Source organism: Elgaria multicarinata, chromosome 3 (assembly GCF_023053635.1).
Source record: "Elgaria multicarinata webbii isolate HBS135686 ecotype San Diego chromosome 3, rElgMul1.1.pri, whole genome shotgun sequence".
Taxonomy (NCBI): domain Eukaryota; kingdom Metazoa; phylum Chordata; class Lepidosauria; order Squamata; family Anguidae; genus Elgaria; species Elgaria multicarinata.
Genome location: NC_086173.1, coordinates 148,087,940 through 148,112,104, shown reverse-complemented (window position 1 = coordinate 148,112,104; position 24,165 = coordinate 148,087,940). Strand labels below are relative to the sequence as shown.

The following is a 24,165-nucleotide window of genomic DNA, read 5'->3' as shown; positions in this document are numbered from 1 at the left end:
CTGAAGTTACACTCAGGAGCTGCTTTGCTGTGTCTGAGCCCTGAGCCCTAGATTAAGAGAAATCACATTGTCTTACTGGGGTTTTGCTTTCTGCTTTTCTTGCACAATTGTAATGGGCTGCATTACATGGGCAGAGAGGGTCAACCACATGGTCTATAATGGAAAACTTCCCTTCCTTGGTGCCCATAGCCCTAAATGGGATAGTGCCCTCTAGTTGGTGCTTTGTAGTACAACTCCCCTGCACACAGCAGGAAACCCCAAGATATTTCAGCACAATCGGGACATCCAGTTTCTTTTTTAAAGAATGGAATTACCGGGGGAGCATGCAGGGGATGTGTAGGAAGTTGTCAAAAGCTGTGAGTGACCAGTCATGAGAGTGCATTATTTTGCTTGTGTGAATAAACTCATAGAGTAGCCCCTCTACCACTCACCAGCTAGCACAACAGCACTAGAAAGTAGGGCTGTGCAAGCCTCGGGCCATTTTATGGTGGATCCGCCATTTTAGGGTGGATGCACCATTTCCTCGCACAGTCCTAGGCCCCTGTATAGCCTACAACTCCCAGCATGCAGTGCCTGGGAGGGCTGTACTTCGGTGCCACCATTGCCTGCAGATCAACATGGTCGCATCTTCCTGGCATGATTGTGTCCTTCCTGGTGCAATCGCCAGCTTCCCCACAAGAACGCTGGCTTCCCCATGAGCGATCTCGCCGGGCAGCTGGCGATCACGCAGAGAAGCTGGCAATTGCGCCGGCCATCACAGATTATCCCAAATTGTCCTCGCAAATAGAAATATAACAAAATTAATAATGGGTTGGATGGATTGAACTTTGCATTTTGGTAGTTTGCTCACTAAATTTTATCTTTAAAAAAATCAAATTGTAAATCAAGATGTATAGTCCTTAAGCGAGTATTAAAACTGAAGTGGAAAGAATTTGTGTGGTAAACACCTTGACCATGAAATGTTCAAATTTGGCCTTAGGTTGTAATGGAACAAGTGAGTCATCATTCCGCTGGACAGCGAGAGAGGGACTAGACCACAATGCTTAGCAAATCATGACAGATTGGCAGACAAGCGTATGGTTACTACCAGAAATGGCCTCTGCGTAATGGTCTTCTTGCTGGAAAAGGATGTGGGCATGTTGGGTGAGGAGAAGAAGTTGTTGACAAGCTTAGACTGCAGCTACAGCACTGGAGGAAAGATCTGCAGGAGTGACATATACGTTAGGGTATTGGGGTGGGTGGGAGAGTGTGAAATTCTGCAGAAGCAACAGGAAGCCGTGTGCATAGGTCATAGCTGCCCACACAGATCACTGGGTTTTTTTGTTGTTTTTTAAAGATTTTATTAGTTTCCCTAACAAAATCAACAGAAAGAAAACAAAACAAAAAATGAAGACTAAAAGGAAAACAAACAAAAAGAAATACACTGAATTTATATCAAATTCTTGACAGAGGGTAGTACGTTTAATCTCTCTTCATATTTTTCCACTTTACACACCAAGCCATACATAGAATCCTTAAGAACGTTAAGACGAGCCCTGCTGGATCAGAGCAAGGGTCCATCTAGTCCAGCACTCTGTTCACACAGTGGCCAACCAGGAACTCACAAGCAGGACACGGGTACAGCAGCAGCCTCCTAAACGTGTTCCCCAGTTTACTGCCTCTGATACTGGAGGTAGCACATAGCCATAAGGACTAGTAGCCGTTATAGCTTTCTCCTCCAGGAATTTATCCAACCCCCTTTGAATGAAATCTTTATCGCTAAAAGCGATAAACCATCACAATTTAACATAGTTAGAAAAATAAAATACAAGTAAAAAGATGAGCTATACGTAAGTGGAATAAAAATAGATAATTTAAAATAAAAAGATAAACAAATATACAAGAATATAAAAATACAAAATTGCATTTACATAAATTAAGAGCTTCACAGTGGGGAACTAGGACAACACATTTTAAAAGGGCAAAATCTCCAACTCCCCATTACAATACTTGTGAATGGTCTTGATGCCTAGCTCTCAACTTACTTGCAAGCAGGGCAAATTTTTCACTTCTCGGCCTTTGGGCTAAGATCAAGTGTAGTATCTGTTCTAATCCCCTTTTAAAGCCATCCAAATGGATGGCCATCACTACATCTTGTGGTAGCGAATTCCATAGTTTACCTATGCACTATGTGACAAAACCTTTCCTTTTATCTGTACTGAACCTGCCACCATCGGCTACTTAGAAATGTCCTTTATAATTCTTCTGGATGCCAATCTTATATTTAGTCCCTTTTCCATAATCTGAGAAAAGGCTTTGACAAATATTGCTGTGCATGTCCTTCTATATAGAAAAAAGTCCTGTCATATTTTATAAAAGTCAGATGTTTTGATTTTGCCTTTACCTAATTTCAATTGATACGTCACTTCTCTAGATCTTGGCCTATGAAGCTTAAACATACCTTGTGCAGACTTAGATCAATGGGCTTAGGCACATCTAGTTCTGCATTGGGCTAGAATTACTCCCCCCCCTCAAAAAAAAGTACCAGTACCACCAAAAACAGGACAAAAAGGGGCTGTGATTTTAATATTTGCATATGCTAATTCATACATACACATGCCAATTTAGAAATTGTTAGTATAATTTAATTAGGAATACAGTGCATCTCAACATAGTGTGGAAGACATTGGCTGCGTTCAGACAACATGATAGTCAGTGGTGGGGCAATAATCAACTCGATACTTGTTTATCAAGCGGGTACACCCCACACAACATAATTATCAACTGTGGTGTGAATTGACTATTAGTCCATGCTCATGCCTGAGTTGTCACTCATCTCTTGCCCTCTCTCCCCTCTCAGTCCTCCTGCTAGTAACTCATCAGCCATTGCTGCCGAAAATCCATCCTGCCGGCTGGACTAGAACAGCAGCCACTGCTTTGACCCCTCTTGCCTTGCAACTCTGTGGCTGACGAAATAACCAACAGTGGCTGAAGAAATATCCAATGGTGCCCTCCACACAACACGATAACCAATGGTGGTTCAAATAGCCAACTCTGCACAGTGTTGGGTTATTTGCGTTGGTTATTTCAGCCAAATAACCAACCAATGGCTAAAAAAACTCTCTCCACACAACACGATAACCAATGGTGGTTCAAATAGCCAACTCTGCACAGCGTTGGTTATTTCAGCCAAATAACCAACCAATGGTTAAAAACCTCTCTTCACACAACATGATAACCCAAATCGGCTATTGGGCGGTATAAAAAAATGTAATAAATAAACAAATAAATAAAATAACCAACCGTCAACTATTTAAACCACCATTGGTTATCGTGTTATCTGAACCCACTCTGTGTCTAAGTGACCTGCATGCTGCTTATTCACCCCATGTGCTGTTTGATTGCTAACTTGATGGGCAACAGCTCTTCTGGTTCATTACCTTTAAATTGGAATTGAACAGGACATCCCTAGGACGAAAAGACGCCTTCAAATAAGGACAGTCCTCTGGCAGCCCTTCAAAGTGAGGACTGTCCTCTGTAAAAGAGGGTGGCTTAAAATGCTGCGTAAACTCTCTTTTCCTGTAAAATAAATTCCATTTTCCTTTTTAATCACATACCATGCCTTGGGTTATTAAAGCGTTTTATCTGAGGAGCATTTTATTGCTCACTCACTTCTGCCCACTTTTTGATGTGTGCCTCCCACTCTTTGGTTTTCTGTTGCAAAATAGACCCCTTTTAATCCAACTTAAAAAAAAACAAAAAACGGAATGTGCTGCGATCTCCTGCTGTGTGCAGGAAAAGCCGTGCGATGAAAACTGCCCCTGAATGGGCCATGTAGTCTTTGTTTACTTCCTCTTTCCCCTCCGGGCAGAAAGAGGAAGTACTGAGGGACAGAAGCGGGGGTGGAGAAGCAATGGTGAGGAAACGCTGGGTACAATTACAAGTCCCCCACAGTTGGGGAAGCCCAGGAGCACAGTCGTATGGGCAAAAGTGTGAAATGCAGCCCGCAAGCTGGGAGATTATTTGTTGGTCCCACAGATCAGATTTTCAACAGTCAGACCCTCTTATACCCAGTTTCTTCCTGAGATTCAAAAGAGGCTGCCGCTCAACTGGTGATTGTCCTCGGAAAAGCCTCAGTCCATCCATGCAGCCGGCTTTTTGGCTTGGAATGAAGGCAGCCTACACGTGCCTGAAGAGGATTCTTACATGACCTGGAACCTGCATGTCTGCTACAGACTGGAAAGCTGCCCTTGTGAGAAAAGGCAGATTTGGGGGCTTCTCTGTGGATGCTCTCTTCTCACTTTTTCTCCCACCCAACTCACCCTTCCATTTAAATCCACACAAAGCCTCAGGTAGTAAGTCACCAGACAGGGAAACTTGTCTGGGCTCATTTTTTAGCCCTTAGATTGGGATGGATCTTTTTCTCATCACTGAGAGCACCCTCATCGATGCAGTGCTGCAAAATATCCCAGCACTCTCTCCCTCTCGTCCTCACGTTCAGCTTCCCCGCCCCTTCCTGTGCCTGTGTAGTGCCCCATTGCAACTAGCCAATCACGTGGCTGTTTACCACTTGGGCTCCCTCCCACCACAGTTAACTAGCCCTGCTTCTGTGTTCTCCTCTCTACCTTCAACCCTCATCCACTGTACAGCATAAGAGTGGCAGCTTCCCCTGACTCCCTCCTTCCAAAGCCTCCTCTGGTAGCCCATATCACAGAAGCCAGCCCCCTGCTGTATGAAAATGAGCAGCTACTGCAAAAAGAGCGAGCAAGAGAGAGGCGGAGGTGACTGGGAGCCTCCAGTGGCCCTTGCAGTGATGCTACCGTCACATTCATAATCTCCGAGTTATAGACAGAGAATAGGTTTAGGATGCTGAAAAGCTCAGAAATGGGCCTGGGTGTTCTAATATCAGGATCAGGCTTCCTCAGAAAAAGCAGTGTTCCTTCATGGTGTCCTGGATCTCTGAAGAGCTGGCGCTGGTCCCCTTATGTAGATGGAGACGAGGAGGCATCTCTTTTTCTCCTGGTGATGCATGCATCATCCTTGCTGCAGAGGAAATTCTTCACTGTGGAACACCTGGTACTACTGAGCCCATTGTCATTGATGTACCCGCAGAGGCCTCCTCCTCGCACTGGAAACCTGGAATAGGCATCAGTGTAACAACACGGTATTGTTATCTGCATTACAGTGACACCTGCAGGCCGTGAAGTGAACATTGCAATACATATTCTTCCAAGTCGTGTCTCACTTAAATTAAGATAGGTCAGAGCAGCCTTCTCTAAAATGACACCTTGCAATGTGTTCGACTACAACTCCCATGAATTCCAGCCAGCATGGCCAATGATCAGGGCTGATGGGAGTTGTAGGGATCTGCCTCTCCCTCTGTCCCCATGCCCAAGTACAGAAATCTGCTGAGGGGGTTCTCCTCTGTGTCTCATCGTAGGGAGGTATACACTACATGAGGGTGCATTATGGAACGCCCCCTGCTAAGAGACCCAGTTAGGGCCCATGTTGCCCTCATTTCAATGCCAAGTTAAGATCTGGCTGTTTACCCAAGCTTTGGGGGGGGGGTGTCTTACTGACTGCAGCTCAGAGTTGTTATTGTTTTAATTTGCTTGGATGGGTGATTGGATTGGTTGTATTTCTAATTGTTTTTAATATTGAAGCCATTCAGAGGTCAACTGAATTTCAACACTTGAAATCTTTAAATACATCCATAGCCCAAGACATCTGGGAAGTCCTAAGCTGGGCAAGGATGGGTTAGAGGTACCCAAGAGCTCTCTAGTTTAGAGGATGGAACATATTATTCTCTTCGCACTCAGCACACAATGGGGATTTCATAGGTGTGGCAGCTGAGAGGCATCGACTCTTTCCTTGTCATATCTCCCGTATTGTAAATAGGAATGGTTCACACAACATGCGAAGTTATGGTTCTCACAACTCCCTAAGCAATAATATTTAGCTCAAAACACTTAACCATCATAGTTTAGTGTGTTGTCTGACCAGGGCCATCAACAAGCAAATGGAGGGAGCATGAAGAAAAAAAAACTCACCAGTTTTTAAGCTGTGTGCCATTGGGCCATCTCCAGGGCATTTCCAAGGCTTCTCTTGAGAGGCCAATCCAGAAATGAAAGGGGCGAGTAAATTTCATTAAAAAATCCTAGGAGAGGGGAAATTAGGTAGTTCTATATTAATTGCATATTCCACCTTTCCACTAGAAATAAGAGTTTATGTTGGCTAACAATAATAAAATACAGATAAAAATAAAAATGATCATGAAAACAAATCAATTAGAACCATAAGAAAGAAACAACAGTCTTCAGTTAAAACTTTCTTGAGCCAACAAGTCAGCTAAATCAAACTAAAATGCTTTGGAAAATAAGGTTTTCAACTGGAGACAAGAAGAGCACAATGTAGGTACCAGCCCCTCTGGGAATCTCATTCCGCAACCAAGGTGCCACAGTAGAAAAGGCCTCCTTTGTTGTGTGCTGGCCGTAACGTTCTTAGTTATACAGCTGACCACCGGGCCAAGTAATACCCCAGACCAATGTTCCAGGAGAAAAGCTTTAAGTTCAGGCAAATGCAGAAATAGTCCAGATAACAGGCACAGGGTCAAAGCACAGACAATCACTCCAATATATAGTCAGGCAAAGCAAGAGTGGTCAAAACAGTGAGGCAGTCCAATACATACATAACCCAGTAGCAGAGTCAAGCAGAGATCAAAGCACAGCGGTTCAGGAACAAGGCAGGGTCAGGAGCCGAGGCAAGTAAGCTGATGAAACATTGTTTCCAGTAGGGATGTGCTCCGCTTCTCCTTGAACAGGAGAAGCAGGAGCGGAGCGGGGGGCTTCGCCTACCCTTAAGGCGGAGGCGAAGAGGATTGGGGGGCCGGCGGATCAAGGCGAATCATAGAATCATAGAATAGCAGAGTTGGAAGGGGCCTACAAGGCCATCGAGTCCAACCCCCTGCTCAATGCAGGAATCCACCCTAAAGCTGTCCAGCTGCCTCTTGAATGCCTCTAGTGTGGGAGAGCCCACAACCTCCCTAGGTAGCTGATTCCACCGTCACACTGCTCTAACAGTCAGGAAGTTTTTCCTGATGTCCAGCCGGAATCTGGCTTCCTTTAACTTGAGCCCGTTATTCCGTGTCCTGCACTCTGGGAGGATCGAGAAGAGATCCTGGCCCTCCTCTGTGTGACAACCTTTTAAGTATTTGAAGAGTGCTATCATGTCTCCCCTCAATCTTCTCTAAATGAGGATCGCCTCAATCTGGAAGAGGATCGCCTCAATCTGGAGCTTCGCCTGAAGGTAAGTGGGGGGGAGGGGGACTAATCTGGCGCTGCCGGCGCCGGCATCCATGCAGCGGCGGCGGCAGCACCAGGTAAGGGAGCAGGGAGGAGGGACGCTTACCTTCCTCCGTCGCCGGCTTCAACTGAGGATTGGGGGGCCGGCGGATCGAGGCGAAGATCGAGCCGAGGCCTCTTCCGGCTTCAACCGGGGCCTCAATTAAAGCCCGCGATGGAGGAAGGTAAGGGAGGAAGGTAAGGGGGCGGGGCCTGGGGCGGGGCCTGGCCTACCTGGCGCCGCCATCCATGCAGCGGCGGCGGCACCAGGTAAGGGAGCAGGGAGGAGGGACGCTTACCTTCCTCCGTCGCCGGCTTCAATTGAGGCCCCGGTTGAAGCTGGAAGTGAAGCTCTTCCGGCTTCAACTGGGGCCTCAATTGAATCCCGCGACGGAGGAAGGTAAGGGGGCGGGGTGGGTGGGTGGTTTCTCTTGCGCCGCCACCACCGCCGCCCATATAGTGACGGCGGCGAAGTCGGATCTCGCTCCGCGGAGCGGGAGACGGGCGGAGCGGCGCGAAGAGGATCAGGCCCGATCCGGATTTTCTGGATCGGGCCACGAAGAGGATTGGGGGGTCCGTGTACACCCCTAGTTTCCAGCAACTAGCAAGCTCTCACTGCTGGCTTTTATTCACAAAGGCTGCTGAGCCCCACCCAGGCTCAGCTGCTGCCCCATCAGAGCTCTCTGGCCAGAGCCCTACTCAGGAGGAGCTGCTTTCTCCCAAGGAGAACATTTCTGCAACCGAGCGTTCCTTCTAGCAGGAGGCTTACTACTGACTTGTCGCTTGGGGCAACAGCGCTCCTGAGGGTCAGGGGGTTGCTCAGCCTCTGATCCAGAGCCAGAGTCCCCTCCCCCTGACAGGGAAGGACCTGGACCTCACCCCCACCCCAAAAGGTCCAAGCTCCTCCTGGTCTGGTGCCAGTACTTCATGTGGTATCTCCCTGGTTTCTGGGGGCTCTGCTTCTTCCTCTGAGGATTCCTCTAGCAGGGGCATGACACTCTTCTTAGTAGCCTTTGGTGGGGGCTCCCAGAGAGGGCAGGCATATATGGGAGGTGATCCTTCAGGTAACCTGGCTCCAAGCCATTTAAGGCTTTGAATGTTAATACCAGCACTTTGAATCAGGCCCAGACATGGACTGGCAGCCAGTGCAGATAGAAAAGTACTAGCATAATATTATCACGTTGGCCAGCTTCTCCTAACAATCTCACTCTGCCTTGTTTTGAACTGGATGAAGTTTCTGGTCCATTTTCAAAGGCAGCCCCACATATAACACAGTACTGGTAACATGAGATGTTACCAGAGCACGGATAACTGTAGCTAGGCTATCTCTGACCAGGTAAAGGTATTGTTGGTATACCACCCTAAGCTGATAAAAAGTGCTCTGTATCACCAAGTCCATCTGTGCCTTGAGTGACAGTTCTGGATCCCAAAGCACCCCCACCCCAACTATGAACCAGATGCTTTAGGGGTGAGCAACCCCCTCCAGAATGGGTTGAACATCACTTAGCCTGGCAGATGAACCACTCACTAACAGTAGCTCCAGCTTGTCTGGACTGAATCTGTTTATTTCCCCTCATCTAGTCTGTTACCACACCTAGCCGCTAATTCAGAACACCCACTGTGTTTGATGAAAAGGACAGAGCTGGGTCCCATCATGACTAATAGCCGCTGATACAATTTATCCTGCATGAAACTGCCCTCCACATTGTGTTGCGATGAAACCAGTAAGTCCAATAAAATAATGGAAAGCAGCCTCAGATATAACACCAGCAGATAAAAGCCAGTCTCCATGTCAGTATCGCTGTTCAAATAAAAGGTGAGCAAATAAAATAGCTTTTACCTCAGGACTAAAGCTCAAGTGGGCCACAGCAGGCACCACCGTAGAGAACGCCACCTCACCCTGAAAGAGCCTGTGCAGGCAGCTACAGAGAAGCCAAACACATATATGCTGGAGTCTCCCATGATTCACTGTGGAAAAAGGAGCGCTGAGGGGGACAAACTCAATGATGTATTTCCTCCTCATGTGTTCTGTGAAAACCTAGCTGCTTACCTTAATACACACATGCACAAACTTTACTGAGGCAATTTTTTTTAGCAACCGGCCAAAATTTATAGCTTTTACACAAATATCAGAACAAAAAATGTTTGTCAGTTAGCAACCTACCCCACAAACACACACATACCTTTCTTCACTGAGCCGCTCACACGAACATCATGAGCAAAGGGGAGCATATAGAAGCAAACGGTCTCTCTATTTGGTTTCCTTACAGCTGTGAAGGGTTGAGGAACGCAAGCATTTTAAAGAGATTCCTTTAGAAGTTAAGTCCCACTGCTTTTGAGAAAATATGTTGAGAATCACAGCCACTGCTTACCAGATCCCGTCGGCTATCAATCACAGCCAAGGTACTGTCAAATGAGGAACAATTCACTGCGCTGATGTTCCAATTCCTTTCCTCTTCTGATGCATAGTAGCATTTTCCTCCATACCCAACCCAGCCATCCGGGCAGGCAGCATCAATAGGGGGAGGACAAGGGGCACATGGTGGTGTTTTTTTAGCTGGAAATAAAACAAGTTGCCCAAATGTGAGAGCTCACAATTATACAGTAACTCTGAGGTGCTCAAATCTCTTCCATTGAACTCATCAGGATTAAAATAATTTAAATTTGGTTGGATCAGGCTGTCTCCTTTTCTTGTTCTACATTCATCCTTCTATCCTCCCCTTTCCTTCCACACAACTGTATATGTTTTCCAAGCATTTCATTGCCTTAGAGCTAATCTTTCAAGCATATAGCATGTCATGTTATTACCCTATTTCTTCAATTCTAAGACACACTTTTTTCCCGTATAAACATCTCTAAAAATGGGGTGCGTCTTAGAATCGCAGGTGTGTCTTAGGGTGTTTTTTTCCTGTTGGTGGTACTGAAATTAGTGTGCATCCTGCAATCGATGGTGTCTTACAATCGAAGAAATACAGTAGCTTTTATCCAAATAGTTTTACTTAAATAAGCACGGACAAAGTTCAAGCATGCATGTCTCCCCACTCACCAGCCAATGCAATTACAGCAATAAGCAAAACTGTGATGAGAACAGCTGCTGCTAAGGCGTACTTTTGGTCCGCAATGCACTTTGGGACAGCAGCTGAAAAACAAATTAGTACAAAGGTCTGAGTAAATGATGTTCACAGGAAGCAAAATAATCAGCCACGGTCACATCTAACTTGTCAGAAACTCTTCTTCAGGACAAGACATGGCACATCAGCTGATTTTCATGAGATACCTCCCAAAACAAACTGAGTTCTTTGTTTTATCAGATGATCGTCTTGAGCTTCACACATGTGCCTCTCTGCACAGCAGACATGATATAGGAAGTAAAGGAAAAATTACAGTGCTTTATAGGACCTTCCCCAACCTGGCACCCTCAAGAAGAAAGCCAGTGTGGTATAGTACTTAGAGTGTTGGACTGGGAGTCAGGAGATCCGGGTTCTAGTCCCCACTCGGCCATGAAGCTCACTGGGTCAGTCACAGACTCTCAGCCCAACCTACCTCACAGGGTTATTGCTGTGAGGATAAAATGGAGAGGAGGAGGATTATATATGCCGCCTTGGATTCCTTGTATATGTAATAAATAAATAAGATTGGTTGGACTACAACTCCCAGTATCCCCCAGCTAAGTATGTGAAGGGAAGAAAGGAGTTGTAAGCAGAGACAAAAGGTTGCTTGGAGTGAACACCAACCCAGCAAGGTAGGCTGTCACCGCACCTTACATCCAACTCAGCACAAGTCAGGGGATTCTCAGACCTTACAGGACACCCCCAGGCTGGTGAAATAAGGGCCTAAGCCAGCACCTTCTATTTCAAAGCCCTAGGCCTGAAACCTTAAACAGTAGCAATAAGCAACTCTGGACTTGGTACTAAGGCTTAATTGGAATGAAGCGCACACAATCAATCTGATTAAGTGGTAAATTTAACTACAAAAAAAGGAAAGGAGCAAAGTTTTGAAAGAATACTTACAGGATAAAACAATACTACAAACGAGAAGGATCTTGGAATTGTTGTAGATCGCAAGCTGAATATGAGCCAACAGTGCGATATGGCTGCAAGAAAGGCAAATGCTATTTTGGGCTGCATTAATAGAAGTATAGCTTCCAAATCACTGGTTCCTCTCTATTTGGCCCTGGTTAGGCCTCCTCTAGAGTATTGCGTCCAGTTCTGGGCTCCACAATTCAAGAAGGACGCAGACAAGCTGGAGCGTGTTCAGAGGAGGGCAACCAGGATGATCAGGGGTCTGGAAACAAAGCCCTATGAAGAGAGACTGAAAGAACTGGGCATGTTTAGCCTGGAGAAGAGAAGATTGAGGGGAGACATGATAGCAATCTTCAAATACTTAAAAGGTTGTCACACAGAGGAGGGCCAGGATCTCTTCTCGATCCTCCCAGAGTGCAGGACACAGAATAATGGACTCAAGTTAAAGGAAGCCAGATTCCAGCTGGACATCAGGAAAAACTTCCTGACAGTTAGAGCAGTACGACAATGGAACCAGTTACCTAGGGAGGTTGTGGGCTCTCCCACACTAGAGTCATTCAAGAGGCAGCTGGACAACCATCTGTTAGGGATGCTTTAGGGTGGATTCCTGCATTGAGCAGGGGGTTGGACTCGATGGCCTTGTAAGCCCCTTCCAACTCTGCTATTCTATGATTGTATGATTTGCAGGGAGAGGAAAAGTTCCCCAAAACAGGGGGCAGGATTCAGCACAGCACTAATGGACACACACAGCAAGAGCTCTGCCACTGAATTATGAGTACTCCCTAAATTAAGTTTAGGGATAGAGGACAAAAACTCAAAGCAGTTGATTCAATTCTTCTCCAAGGTATACCAATCTTCTCTTATTTATTTATTTTATTTATTATTGCATTTATATCCCGCCTCCTCCTCTCCACTTTATCCTCACAACAACAACCCTGTGAGGTGGGTTGGGCTGAGAGTCTGTGACTGGCCCAAAGTGGGTTTCCATGGCCAAGTGGGGAGTAGAACCGGATCTCCCAACTTACAGTTCGACACTCCAGCCACTACACCACACTGGCTATAGCTTGTCCATCTATAACATAGGTGGGCAACCTGTGGCCCACCTGATGTTCTGGACTACAACTCCTATCAGCTGTAGCTAACATAGTGTATGGTGAGGGATGAGAGTTGTAGGCCAAAACATCTGGAGGACCTTAAATTGCCCACCCCTGATCTATCCTTAAAAGGCAAGAGAAATGGAACACAATGGTTTCGATGCACTGAAATACAGAATTGCCAATGTGTTTCCTCTCAGCAAGGCTCCAATGCCTTTAGCCGTTTCAGTTCATTCATGATAGGTAGAAACTCAGCTGGTGCCTCATTTCCTGGTGTGGAGGGGTGGTAATGGGAAATACTTCATGGTAGGATTTTCTGAATCAGGCAGCTGTTAAAGGTGCAGGAGCCTTGCCACAAAAAAAGTGGTAACACCTCTGAAACTACCGTATTTCTTCGATTGTAAGACGCCATCGATTGTAAGACGCACACTAATTTCAGTACCACCAACAGAAAAAAAAAACCCTAAGACACACCCGCGATTCTAAGACGCACCTCATTTTTAGAGATGTTTATATGGAGAAAAAAGTGCATCTTAGAATTGAAGAAATAGGGTATTATAATGAGGTCCAAAATGGGTCCAACTAATGGTCGAATGGGACAAGAGATGAATTCTACTGCTCAGATTAATCTGGTCTGGCCTCTTTGGAGGAAGAGCACAAAAGAAGTGAAATATGTAAAATAAATTTACCAGCATTTCCTGCTCCACTTGCACCGGCTGCATCAGGAGGCCTCGCCCCGTCTGGATCAGAAGGCCTCGGGCCCCCTGCCTCAAGATTCAGCGGTTCAGTGCCTGTGGAGCCTCTCCTCTCTGTTAAAGAGCAGAATAGGTCATGAACTATTATCATATGGGATCATGTGGAATGAGCTCCCCACTGAGACCCATCTGGCACCAACACTGTCATCTTTTCGACACCAGGTAAAGACCCCCCTCTACTCCCAGCCATTTAATGATATATTCTGAGGCATCTGTGTCTGCTGTTTCAGTACAGGTCTGTTAGGGGGAAATATTGTTTAATCATTTTTTGCAGCTTACATTGTTTTAATTTTTCTATGTTAAACATTTTAGAATATTTTTACTATCCTGTAGTTTTAACCACCCAGGGAGCTTTGGCTATGGGATGGTACAGAAATGAAATAAATAATAATAATAACAACAACAATAATTTTATATATATATACACATCTATTTCCTTTCTCTTTATGTTGCCACATGTGAAAACTTCCTCATCCTTTTCCATTATTAGGTATGGTGATGAATTCTACCTGAATCTGGCACTCAAGACAGAACCCCAGGGTCCAGCAGACATGGTGTCATGGCATCAGAGGAGTATCCGGATGAGGCATCTCCATCCCCCTTATCAGGTCCTTCCAGATCAGTAGATATGGCTTCACCTGACTCCTCCGGTACAGGGGTTTTTCTCCTGGCGCAGCACCCATCACTCAGTCATTAAGAGCCAACCCTCAGAAGTGCTTCTGAGGATCATCCCAAAGATCAGGCAGGGACATAAGGGGAAGGCGATCCCAAGGACAACATGGTCCCAAGTGGCTTAGGGGCTTTATATGTTAACTGCAGCACATCAAACTTGGTGTTTTAAATGTTAATATCTTTTTGGTAGATTAAAAGCAGTCAAATCAAAATGGCCAGAACCCAAAATGATTGTGCAGAGAGGTTCTCCCCCCCCCCGCCCAAAAGGGCCCCCGATTAAAAGCTGCTGATGAGGGTGGGGATATGTCCATAGAAGTGCTTGCCAGGCCTAAGGGAGTTTTCTTTATATCTTATCCACTGGGCCTTGTAACTCATTTCGGCTTTTAGGCCTGTTCATAGAGTACATTCTGATCCCTCCTCCACTTCAGCTGTGTCCCTGGCACGGAAGTCCATATTTTCTATAAACAGTCTACTGTTGTGTGGAGACAGAAAACAATATGTTGCTAATGCTTAAATTGAAGAATCTCCCTGAAAGCAGATATTGAAGTGTTGGCAGGAAATATGTTGGTGTCAAGTGACTATGTGGGAGACTGAGATTCTTGGAATGTGTATGTTGGTGTCAAGTGACTAGGTGGGAGATTGAGATTCTCGGAATCCCAAAAAATGGATTTATTTTTTTAAAAATAGGGGGGAAATGCAATTATTAGCACTTTTGACAGAATGAAACTCACTTTGTTACTTCAGAAACATAAAATGTAATTTTGTAGAAGTTGGTTTGAAATAAAATTATCACATTTGGTATATTAAAAGTACAGTGTATTCAAACAACTATTACAAATTGGATTTACTTTTTAAAAATTTTACTCTTTTTTTGGTAACAAATGGAGCTATAAGCTCCTGAGCTGTAAAGAACGTCTTTGGTTTTGCCAGTTTATGAGGAGCAGGCAAAAACAATAAAACAAGCAAACAGAAGAAACCATCAGCATTAGTAACAAAGAAAATTATTTATGTCTCCACTAGTGCTCCACAGTGTCATGCAGACATAAAGCACCCATTCCCATAAAAACTGAGGAAAAGGGGAGACCAAAATTCAATGAATATGCATGAAATTTAGTCAGGCATTTTCTGAGCTATAGCTATCATTATCAGTTTCAGTTTGCAACCTTCTCCTCAGTGCACCGAAAGTGTAATAAACTGATACCATACATAGATTTTAGAAATCATTTGGAGAATGAAACTGATAGTGATAGCTATAGCTCAGAAAATGACTTAAACATTTTATTCATCATGCTAAAATAAAACATTCCATAATCCAGTTTTTCTTCATTTTTTTCAATGTTTCAGAAACCCCCCCAGAAAAAAAACATAGTCGTCCCCAAAATCAGTTTCCCCCCCAGGCCTTATATTTATTTATTTATTACATTTATATACCGCAACACAGCCGAAGCTCCCTGGGCAGTTCACAAAAGTTAAAACAGCAAACATTAAAAAGTATACAAAATTTAAAAACCATCAGAGACATAAAAACCAACAGTTTAAAAACATTAGTATCCATTTAAAAACAACAGTTCTGGGGTCCGTTAGAAAACAAACTTAGCGTTGTTAAATGCTGTTAAATGCCTGGGAGAAGAGAAAAGTCTTGACCTGGCACCTGAAAGATAATCGTGTTGGCGCCAGGCAGGCCTCATCAGGGAGATCATTCCACAGTCGGGGGGCCACCACCGAAAAGGCCCTCTCCCTTGTTGCCATCCTCTGAGCTTCCTTCAGAGTAGGCACTCGGAGGAGGACCTTAGATGTTGAGCGCAGTGTATGGGTAGGTTCATGTCGGGAGAGGCATTCCGTCAGGTATTGCGGTCCCAAGCCGTGTAGGGCTTTATAGGTTAAGACCAGCACCTTGAATTGGGCTCGGAAACGTATAGGCAGCCAATGCAAGCGGGCTAGAATTGGTGTTATATGTTCGAACCTCCTTGTTCCAGTTATCAATCTGGCCGCCGTATTTTGCACAAGCTGCAGCTTCCGAACCGTCTTCAAAGGCTGCCCCATGTAGAGGGCATTGCAGTAATCTAATCTGGAGGTTACCAGAGTATGGACAACTGAAGCTAGGTTATCCCTGTCCAGATAGGGGTGTAGCTGGGCCACCAACCAGAGTTAGTAGAAAGCACTCTGTGCCACCGAGGCCACCTGAGCCTCAAGTGACAGAGATGGTTCTAGGAGAACCCCCAAGCTACAAACCTGCTCCTTCAGGGGGAGTGCAATTCCATCCAGAACCGGTTGAACACCCCCCATCCGGTCAGAAGAACCACCCACCAGCAGCATCTCAGTCTTGTCTGGATTGAGTTTCAGTTTATTAGCCCTCATCCAGTCCATTGTCGCAGCCAGGCACCGGTTCAGCACAGCCACAGCTCACCTGATGAAGATGAAAAGGTATCTTCATCAGCGTATTGATGACAACGCACTCCAAAACTCCGGATGACAGCACCCAACGGTTTCATGTACATGTTAAACAGCCTGGGGGACAAGACCGACCCCCTGTGGAACCCCATACTGGAGAGTCCACGGGGCTGAGCAATGTCTCCCAAGCACCACCTTCTGGAGCCAACCCGCCAAGTAGGAGCGGAACCACTGCAATGCAGTGCCCCCCACTCCCAACTCAGCCAGACGTTCCAGAAGGATACCATGGTTGATGGTATCGAAAGCTGCTGAGAGATCAAGGAGAATCAACAGAGTCACACTCCCCCTGCCTTTCTCCCGACATAGGTCATCATACAGGGCGACCAAGGCTGTTTCTGTGCCAAAATCAGGCCTGAAACCCGACTGAAATGGATCCAGATAATCAGTCTCATCCAAGAGTGTCTGGAGCTGGCCTGCAACCACCTGCTCAAGGACCTTGCCCAGGAATGGAACATTTGCTACCGGCCTAAAGTTACTAAGATTTTCCGGGTCCAAGGAAGTTTTCTTCAGGAGTGGTCTCACTACCGCCTCTTTCAGATGGCCTGGGACCACTCCCTCTCGCAGAGAGACATTAATCACTTCCTTGGCCCAGCCAGCTGTTCCATCCCTGCTAGCTTTTATTAGCCAAGAGGGGCAAGGATCCAGTACAGAGGTGGTTGCGTGGACCTGACCAAGCACCTTGTCAACATCCTTGAGCTGTACCAAGTGAAACTGATCCAAGAAAATGGGACAAGGCTGTGCTCTGGATACCTCACTAGACTCACCTGCTATAACACTGGAGTCTAAGTCCTGGCGGATGCAAAAGATTTTATTCTGGAAGTGCCTTGCAAATTCATTACAGCGGGCCTCAGATGGTTCTACCATGTCCTTGGGGCCGGCGTGCGATAGTCCCCGGACAACTCTGAAAAGCTCCACTGGGTGGCAGGTTGAAGATTTAATAGTGGCAGCAAAGTGTTGGTTTTTTGCTGCCCTCACTGCCCCTGAGTATGCCTTACTATAGGCACTTACCAGTATTTGGTTGCATCCACTAGGAATTTGTCTCCATCTGCCCTCAAGCCGTCTCCTATTTTGTTTCATCACTCTCAGCTCTGGGGTATACCACAGAGCTGTACGAGCTCTACTCAGGAGAGGGCACTCAGAAGCAATCGTGTCAACCGCCCGGGTCATTTCTGCATTCCACAGATCAACCAGGGTTTCAACAGGAGAGCCAGCCCTATCAGCCGGGAAACTCCCCAGAGCCCTTTGGAAACCATCTGGATCCATTAGTCTCTGGGAGTCGACCATCTTAATAGGTCCCCCACCCTTGCAGAGGGGGAAAGCTGCTGTAAGTCTAAACCTCAGCAAGCTGTGATCTGACCATGACAAAGAGACTGATGTAAGGTCCCCCACTTCCAGATCACCATCTTCATGTCCAGTTGTGAAAATCAGGTCAAGAGTATGCCCTGCTACATGTGTTGGGCCGATGACATGTTAGGACAGTCCCATGATTGTCATGGGGACCATGAAATCCTGAGCTGCCCCAGATAAGGTGTCCTCGGCATGAATGTTGACATCTCCCAGAACCAACAGTCTGGGGGATCTCAGCAGTACAGCCGAGACCACCTCCGTCAGCCACCATGGATTATTCAAGGCTTTAGCAGCCTTCATTGACATGCCTCGCGAACAGTGAAGACATTGTTACAACTTACCCGCCATGCTCCCAAACGTTCCCTGGATCTTTCAGGCCCAAGTCCAGATGGGCAGGACGGAGTGCCTGGGATCAGCAAAGATGCCCCACGTAGTCTTGGTCCTGTGTTGCCTTATGAAACATCTGAGCTTTACTCTATTGCTAGAGAAATCCTCCTGTGAGTTGAGCCATTCCTGTTTGAGGTTTAGGCAGAGAAAACTTTCCTCCTCAGAGTTGAACTTTGGCATGGTGTCACCTGTTTCCACATGGCTGAGTCCATCTACATCTGAAACAAAGGAAAGTGAAGCACTTTAATGGTTTGGAACCGGAGTACATTAAAGACGGCCTTTCTCTATATACGTGCCCTTTCATCTGCTCCCTTCGTCATCTGAGGCTCTACTCCGTGTGCCCTGGTAGACTACTAAAAGCAAGGCCTTATCAGTTGGTGCCAGCTTTACAAAATGTTCTTCTCAAGGAATCCTGTCAGGCTACAAAACTGAACTCTATACTGTGTGTGAGCCCCAATCTCAATGTTTAAACCTCCAAGAAGTGCTTTGAACTGACTGACTTAGGGCTTTTTTTGGCTGTCCTGTGGATTTGCACCTCTTTCTGCCGCTTTGCTTGATGAGGTCTTCTGCTCTGAATTTCTAATTTGATTACTACTTATTGGATGCTTAATGTTTGTATGCTTATTGTCATAAGCCGCCTGTGTTCAAAGCTTTAAGAAAAGCAGAACATTTTTTAAAAACAACTTTTCTCCAATCCCGGGGGGGGGGGGGAAAGGCAGGTGTAGAAATGGCCTCTGACTAAAGTCACATGTGCAAGGACATCAGCTGGATAGGATTATCAGTGTTCTGTGCTTATGTGGCAGGCTTATCTTGTACAAGCAGTGGGCTCATGCAAGCAGGAGCAGCTAAACAAATCGTGGGTTTCCATCTGTGGCTTGTTTCTTACCGACTGAGAACTGCAACTACACCATGACTTATTATCAGGGGAGGCACAAGCCCAGTTTACATGTAATGATAAACCACAGAGCAACCTGCTTTCTGCCTTTGGGTGGTGGTGCCAGTTACTGCTCCTACCAGCTAGAATCCCTTGTTGCCCAGCCACAATCCGCAGTAGTGGTAAGACACAGAAGCACCCGCTGCCGGGTCCCTGTCTAGGAGAGGAAGAAGAGGATTTACCAGCTCCTATGGTGGTGGCACAGTACCTTGGATGCAGAAGGGTAGTGGAAAAGGATGGACAAATGCGCCACAGACAGGTATTTTCAGTGGCACCTGCCAAGGAGTCCCCAGTGCAGTGCCCTTGGGCACCTGCCAAAAATATGTATTTGTTCCCATTTTTAAAATACATATCCATGGATTTGTATGACATGCACCCTACTTTCTAGCAGCCAGAACATACTTTTACAAGAAACAAAGAGCTTTATCACACCAGCGTTATATACAGGCTTCAACAAAAGCGGACCAAACATCCAAACAAGTACCCATATGAAGGTGGCATTTACATGCCACCCCTTCAAATATCGAAAGTGTTGTAAGGTGCTCAATCCATTGCATTATAGGAAATGAACGCTTATCCCTGCAACGTCGCAATATCAGTCTTTTAGCTGTCAAAAGGGTGCAGAGAATCCATTTATGGTGACTGTTTAATTTCCATGAAGCAGGTAAATAATTTAAAAGAGTGTGTACATTAGTGAATATTAAAGACTGATCCGGTACAAAATTGATCTGTGTAATATCCTCCCCCAGAAAAGAAGCAATTATTGGATACTGCCAAAACATACTTTTACAAGAAACAAAGAGCTTTATCACACTAGTGTTATACTGTGCAATCACTGAAAATTGCATGCAAAGGACTCAGAAGTTTTCCACCTTATAATCTGCTTTGATTGTGAAGTATTCCCATGCATCCTGCTTTAACTGTGCAATAAAGCAAAAAGATTCACCCTATTTAGCCACTACTTTTTGAGTGTATCTTCTGAGCTGCCACTGGGGCGCAAGAGCAGGATTTTAAAGAAATGCTTTCATCTGCGTAAGCTTTAAAGATAAAGACACCAACATTGGCACAGTAATAGATATTAGGGAGAGCTTTAAGCATACCAAATTTGAATTGAATTGGGTCATCTGTTGATTTTTTAATGATTTTGTACATTTCCCCCCTTAAGCATAACTTCCAGTTATGCAAAGGATTGCTGTCGCCCAGTAGCAAAAACAACAACAGCGAAAGCTTAGTGCTACGGGGATAATCCGAGGGAAGTAGGTACGTGGGATGAAATTTATAAGCTGCATTGCACCACCAGCAATTAGCCAAGTTAGACAATCCCTTATTTAGCAAAATGTTTTATCTAAATAAGATGCAGTGTAAGATCCACAGAAGTGACAGGTCGGTGTCAAAGTGGTGATCCACTGAATAGACATTTTGTAGTGGTGCTCACAGCAGTTTCTCAAATGCTCAATTGTGCCCATGGGTCCAAAATGTCGGGGACCCCTGATTTAGATGAACCAGTAGTCTGTCTCTGTTGACAGCAGTTTTCTATGCTCCTATATTTTAGGGGGAGGATGACAGTATAGGTAATATGCAGATAGCTTGATGAGTGCACAGATGGGTGTTGCAATAAACAGTCTGTTAAGACTTATGGTCAAGGTAAAAAAAGAAAATGATAGCTTTATTCTAAGTAAAAAACATAGTCACTTCTACTAGTAGAAATAAAAAAAGACAAAACCTCATTGCGGAGCAAGAAGGAGAGAGATAAGTAAAGCGAGGAGTGGAGCTAGATTGGAAGGGTCAAGATATAGGAGTGGACGAAAAGGCAGAACCAATTAAACCAATAAAGACAAATAAAGGAAGGTTAATCAGGTTAACCCTAGGGTGACCATACGGAAAGGAGGGCAGGGCTCCTGCAGCTTTAACTATTGTGATGAAGAGGGAATTTCACCAAGTGTTGCATGCATATAAATGACACCTGCTGAAATTCCCTTTTCAATACAACTGTTAAAGATACAGGAGCCCTGTCCCTTTTTCCATATGGTCACCCTACTTAACCCCTTCCAAACAACCAACAAGCATCATTGCCCATTTCCATCATCCCTTCTCAAGCACACTTGGTCAAGTCCACAACATTCATCTTCTCTCGTAGAAACTGAAACTGGTCTCTAGGAAGTGGCTTAGTGAGAATATCTGCAATCATCTCTTTTGTTGGACAATACTTCATCTCAACAAGCCCTCTCATATACAGATCTCCCGATATATGATACTTCACAAGTGGGGAGCAGTATATAAATATTGTAAATAAATAAATAAATAAATATCCCAATCAGGGTTGCTGGGGGTGGGGGAGACGGAGAAAAAGGCTTTAGCCTCCCCCTCCTTGAGTGACCCTGATGTTACCTGGATCCTTGTTTCAGTGCTGCCGATGCCAAGGAGGAGGGGGAATCAGCAATGGGGGAGGGAAGAGGGTTGGGATCTCTGGTGGGGGGAGGCTTTAGGGTCCTCTGTGGCGTTACACCCCACAAGTCAATTCCAAATGTATGTCTGAAGTGTGTAAGTCTGTGGTTTTTAGAATGTTGGCCTGAGTGGGCGGAGTTAGAATGTCTTGGGAGGGGGGAGGAGTGATATATAAGGCAAGGACTGAGGGGATTGAGAGTTCTTGTTCTTTTCAGGGAGACTTATTTATTTATTTATTTATTTATTACATTTCTATACCGCCCAATAGCCGGAGCTCTCTGGGCGGTTCACAAAAATTAAAAACATTCAAAGTATAAAACAACAGTATAAAACCATAATATAAAATACAATATAAAAGCTCAACCAGATAAAAATAGCAGCAATGCAAAATTACAAATTTAAAACCATGTTATTTAAAATTTATAGATTGTTAAAATGTTGGGAGAATAAAAAGGTCTTCACCTGGCGTCTAAAAGCATATAATGTAGGTGCCAAGCGAACCTCCTTAGGGAGCTCATTCCACAGCCGGGGTGCCACAGCAGAGAAGGCCCTCCTCCTGGTAGCCACCTGCCTCACTTCCTTTGGCAGGGGCTCACGGAGAAGGACCCCTGAGGATGACCTTTGGGTCCGGGCGGGTACATATGGGAGGAGGCGTTCCTTCAGATAACCTGGCCCCAAGCCGTTTAGGGCTTTAAATGTTAATACCAGCACTTTGAATCCAGCCGGACCTGGACTGGCAGCCAATGAAGCTGGAAAAGGACTGGTGTAATGTGGTCTCATAGGCCAGTCCCTGTTAATAAGCGTGCTGCCCTGTTTTGCACCAGTTGAAGTTTCCGGACCGTTTTCAAAGGCAGCCCCACGTATAACGCATTGTAGTAATCCAATTATTACTTGTTAGGTACTCTTAGAGTCTGTAGTGCTCTCTGTATTTATGGTACTTAAGTTCTGGGAAATTTGAGAGTCAGTGTAGTTAGTGGTGTCTTTAGAGTGTGGTGTGCACGTAATGGAAGTATATTAATCAATACTGATAATAAAGAAAGTCCAAGAGTGATTGTGTGAGAAAAAGGAAAGCGCGAATGTGAGAGTGACAGGATTGTATGGAAGGTTTAAAAAAGTTTTTTAAATGTTATTTGAAACAAAGCTTATGAACTTTTAAAAATAAATTTTGATTGTTTTGATTTTAAACTACCACAAAAATCCCACGTGTCTGTTTGGCGTTTATCATCTTAAGTTTACACATTTAACACCCACTCTGACTATCATTCACCTAAGCAGATATAACTCACAGCGCATTATTATATATATATTAAAATCCATTCTCCATTTTAAACCCCTTTCTCCACATAGTTTGGAGGAAGGTGGGCTTTATCCCTCACCTCAGGCGTACCAAGCGGTGGTGCTTGGCTTGAGCAGGGAGTAGCCTCGGCCGGGTCTGGTGTTCAGAGCCTGTGTCGCCCCATAATAAGTGGTGGCAGACGGGAGGTCTGGTGTTCAGAGCCCGTCTGGTGGGGGAAGGCTTTAGGGTCCTCCTCCCCCAGAGATTTCATCCCGTGTGTGTGTGTGCATAGGCATGTGTTTATGTGAGTGTGTACATACGTATATATGTGGATTCACACTCATCAGAGAGGGAGGAGTGTGTGCCTATGTATGACCCCTGTGGCCCCTTCACTCCAACACCCGGCTCGGCATATTATTATTATTTCTCTTTCTTGCTTGTGGTGGTTATTTTAGACAGACATGACTGGCTTTGCCAAATTCAATCGAAAAGGAGAGGCGGGTAAGAATTTATTATTATTATTATTATTGTTGTTGTTGTTATTATGTTGTCATGCTGTCTTTTACTGATTCAGGAATTTCCTGACAATTGAGCATGTTTTAAACGTGGCTGCTTTCTAGATGTTGGTGTGGATGTATTTTGGTAAGCCCAGTTTCTGGAGGTTTTCTGTTTAGTTTTTTGATGTGATGCTAACGGGATAATTGTGACCTTTCCCTATTGCCATAGTCGTCCATCATCATCATCATCATCATCATCATCATCATCATCATCATCATCATCATCCATCTCTATTCTGCCCCACAGCCAAAGCTCTCTGGGCGGTTTACAACATCTCACCTATAACACTACAGGGTCCCTCTTTCTCCCTTCAGCCCTCCGAGCTCCTTTCCTTCCCAAAAACGCGAGTGTGCAGGCAGGGCGCGGCTGACTGCAGCGCACCGTCTAACATGGAGGCTGGAGGCTCTCCGATTGCTGAGAGGAACTCTGGGATTTGGGCAAGAGACACTTTAGGGGGCAAAAGGACGGATTAACGTCCCTTAACGGCCAATGGGTGTTTCTTGGGGGGCCTTAGTTTCTAGGAAACACTTGGCGATTCTCAGCCAGGCGCGCGCGCGCGCTCTTTCACTTACTCAGTCACGGATAAAAGAGGCTGAACCGCCGACACGTCCTTAGTCCAGGTCAGCCCCGCCCGGGAACGTGGGGAAAGTCCCACACTATTACGTCCACCCGCCGAAGGGACTCTCCCTGAACCGACTTGCATTTTAGTTCGAGAGCTCGGGGACCCGCGGGTTTCCTCGCCCTCTCGCGCGGGGATCCCTCAGGTGCAGAACAACAGCAGCCATCAAAACAACACTCGCTTACCGTGACTCAAGAAAGCAACAAAGCTGCTCTTTCTCCGCTGCTTTCAGCAAATACGACAGCAAAGCAATTAAGAGGCTGGTTCCGCCTCTTACACGCACTAC

The 24,165-nt window shown here is 45.5% G+C and overlaps 1 protein-coding gene and 1 pseudogene across 5 annotated transcripts; one reads left to right on the top strand and one right to left on the bottom strand.

Annotated features, from left to right (window-relative positions):
- Window positions 1-1,315: 1,315 nt before the first annotated feature.
- Window positions 1,316-24,150, bottom strand: LOC134395987 (C-type lectin domain family 2 member D-like). Of its 5 annotated transcripts, none has more exons than XM_063122284.1 (7): window positions 24,065-24,150; window positions 18,002-18,265; window positions 13,125-13,244; window positions 10,366-10,458; window positions 9,692-9,876; window positions 6,030-6,136; window positions 1,316-5,115 (listed from the first exon to the last, which is right to left on the bottom strand). In XM_063122284.1, exons 2-7 carry the CDS (start codon window positions 18,006-18,008, stop codon window positions 4,962-4,964), a joined length of 666 nt encoding a protein of 221 aa, XP_062978354.1. In that variant the 5' UTR covers window positions 18,009-18,265; window positions 24,065-24,150; the 3' UTR covers window positions 1,316-4,961. The 5 variants fall into 5 exon arrangements, with proteins under 5 accessions (XP_062978354.1, XP_062978356.1, XP_062978355.1 ...); XM_063122286.1 differs by lacking the exon at window positions 24,065-24,150 and adding an exon at window positions 23,833-23,944; XM_063122285.1 differs by lacking the exon at window positions 24,065-24,150 and adding an exon at window positions 21,370-21,448.
- On the top strand, window positions 2,044-2,185 carry LOC134397070 (U2 spliceosomal RNA; annotated as a pseudogene).
- Window positions 24,151-24,165: the final 15 nt, after the last annotated feature.

Excerpts from the sequence above, each read along its gene's own strand:
- LOC134395987 (XM_063122284.1), bottom strand. Across the intron at positions 10,459-13,124 it reads AAGTGGAGCAGGAAATGCTG|CTGCTGTCCCAAAGTGCATT; the intron begins GTAAATTTATTT and ends TTTGTTTTTCAG. Across the intron at positions 9,877-10,365 it reads TGCTGTAATTGCATTGGCTG|CTAAAAAAACACCACCATGT; the intron begins GTGAGTGGGGAG and ends TTTTATTTCCAG.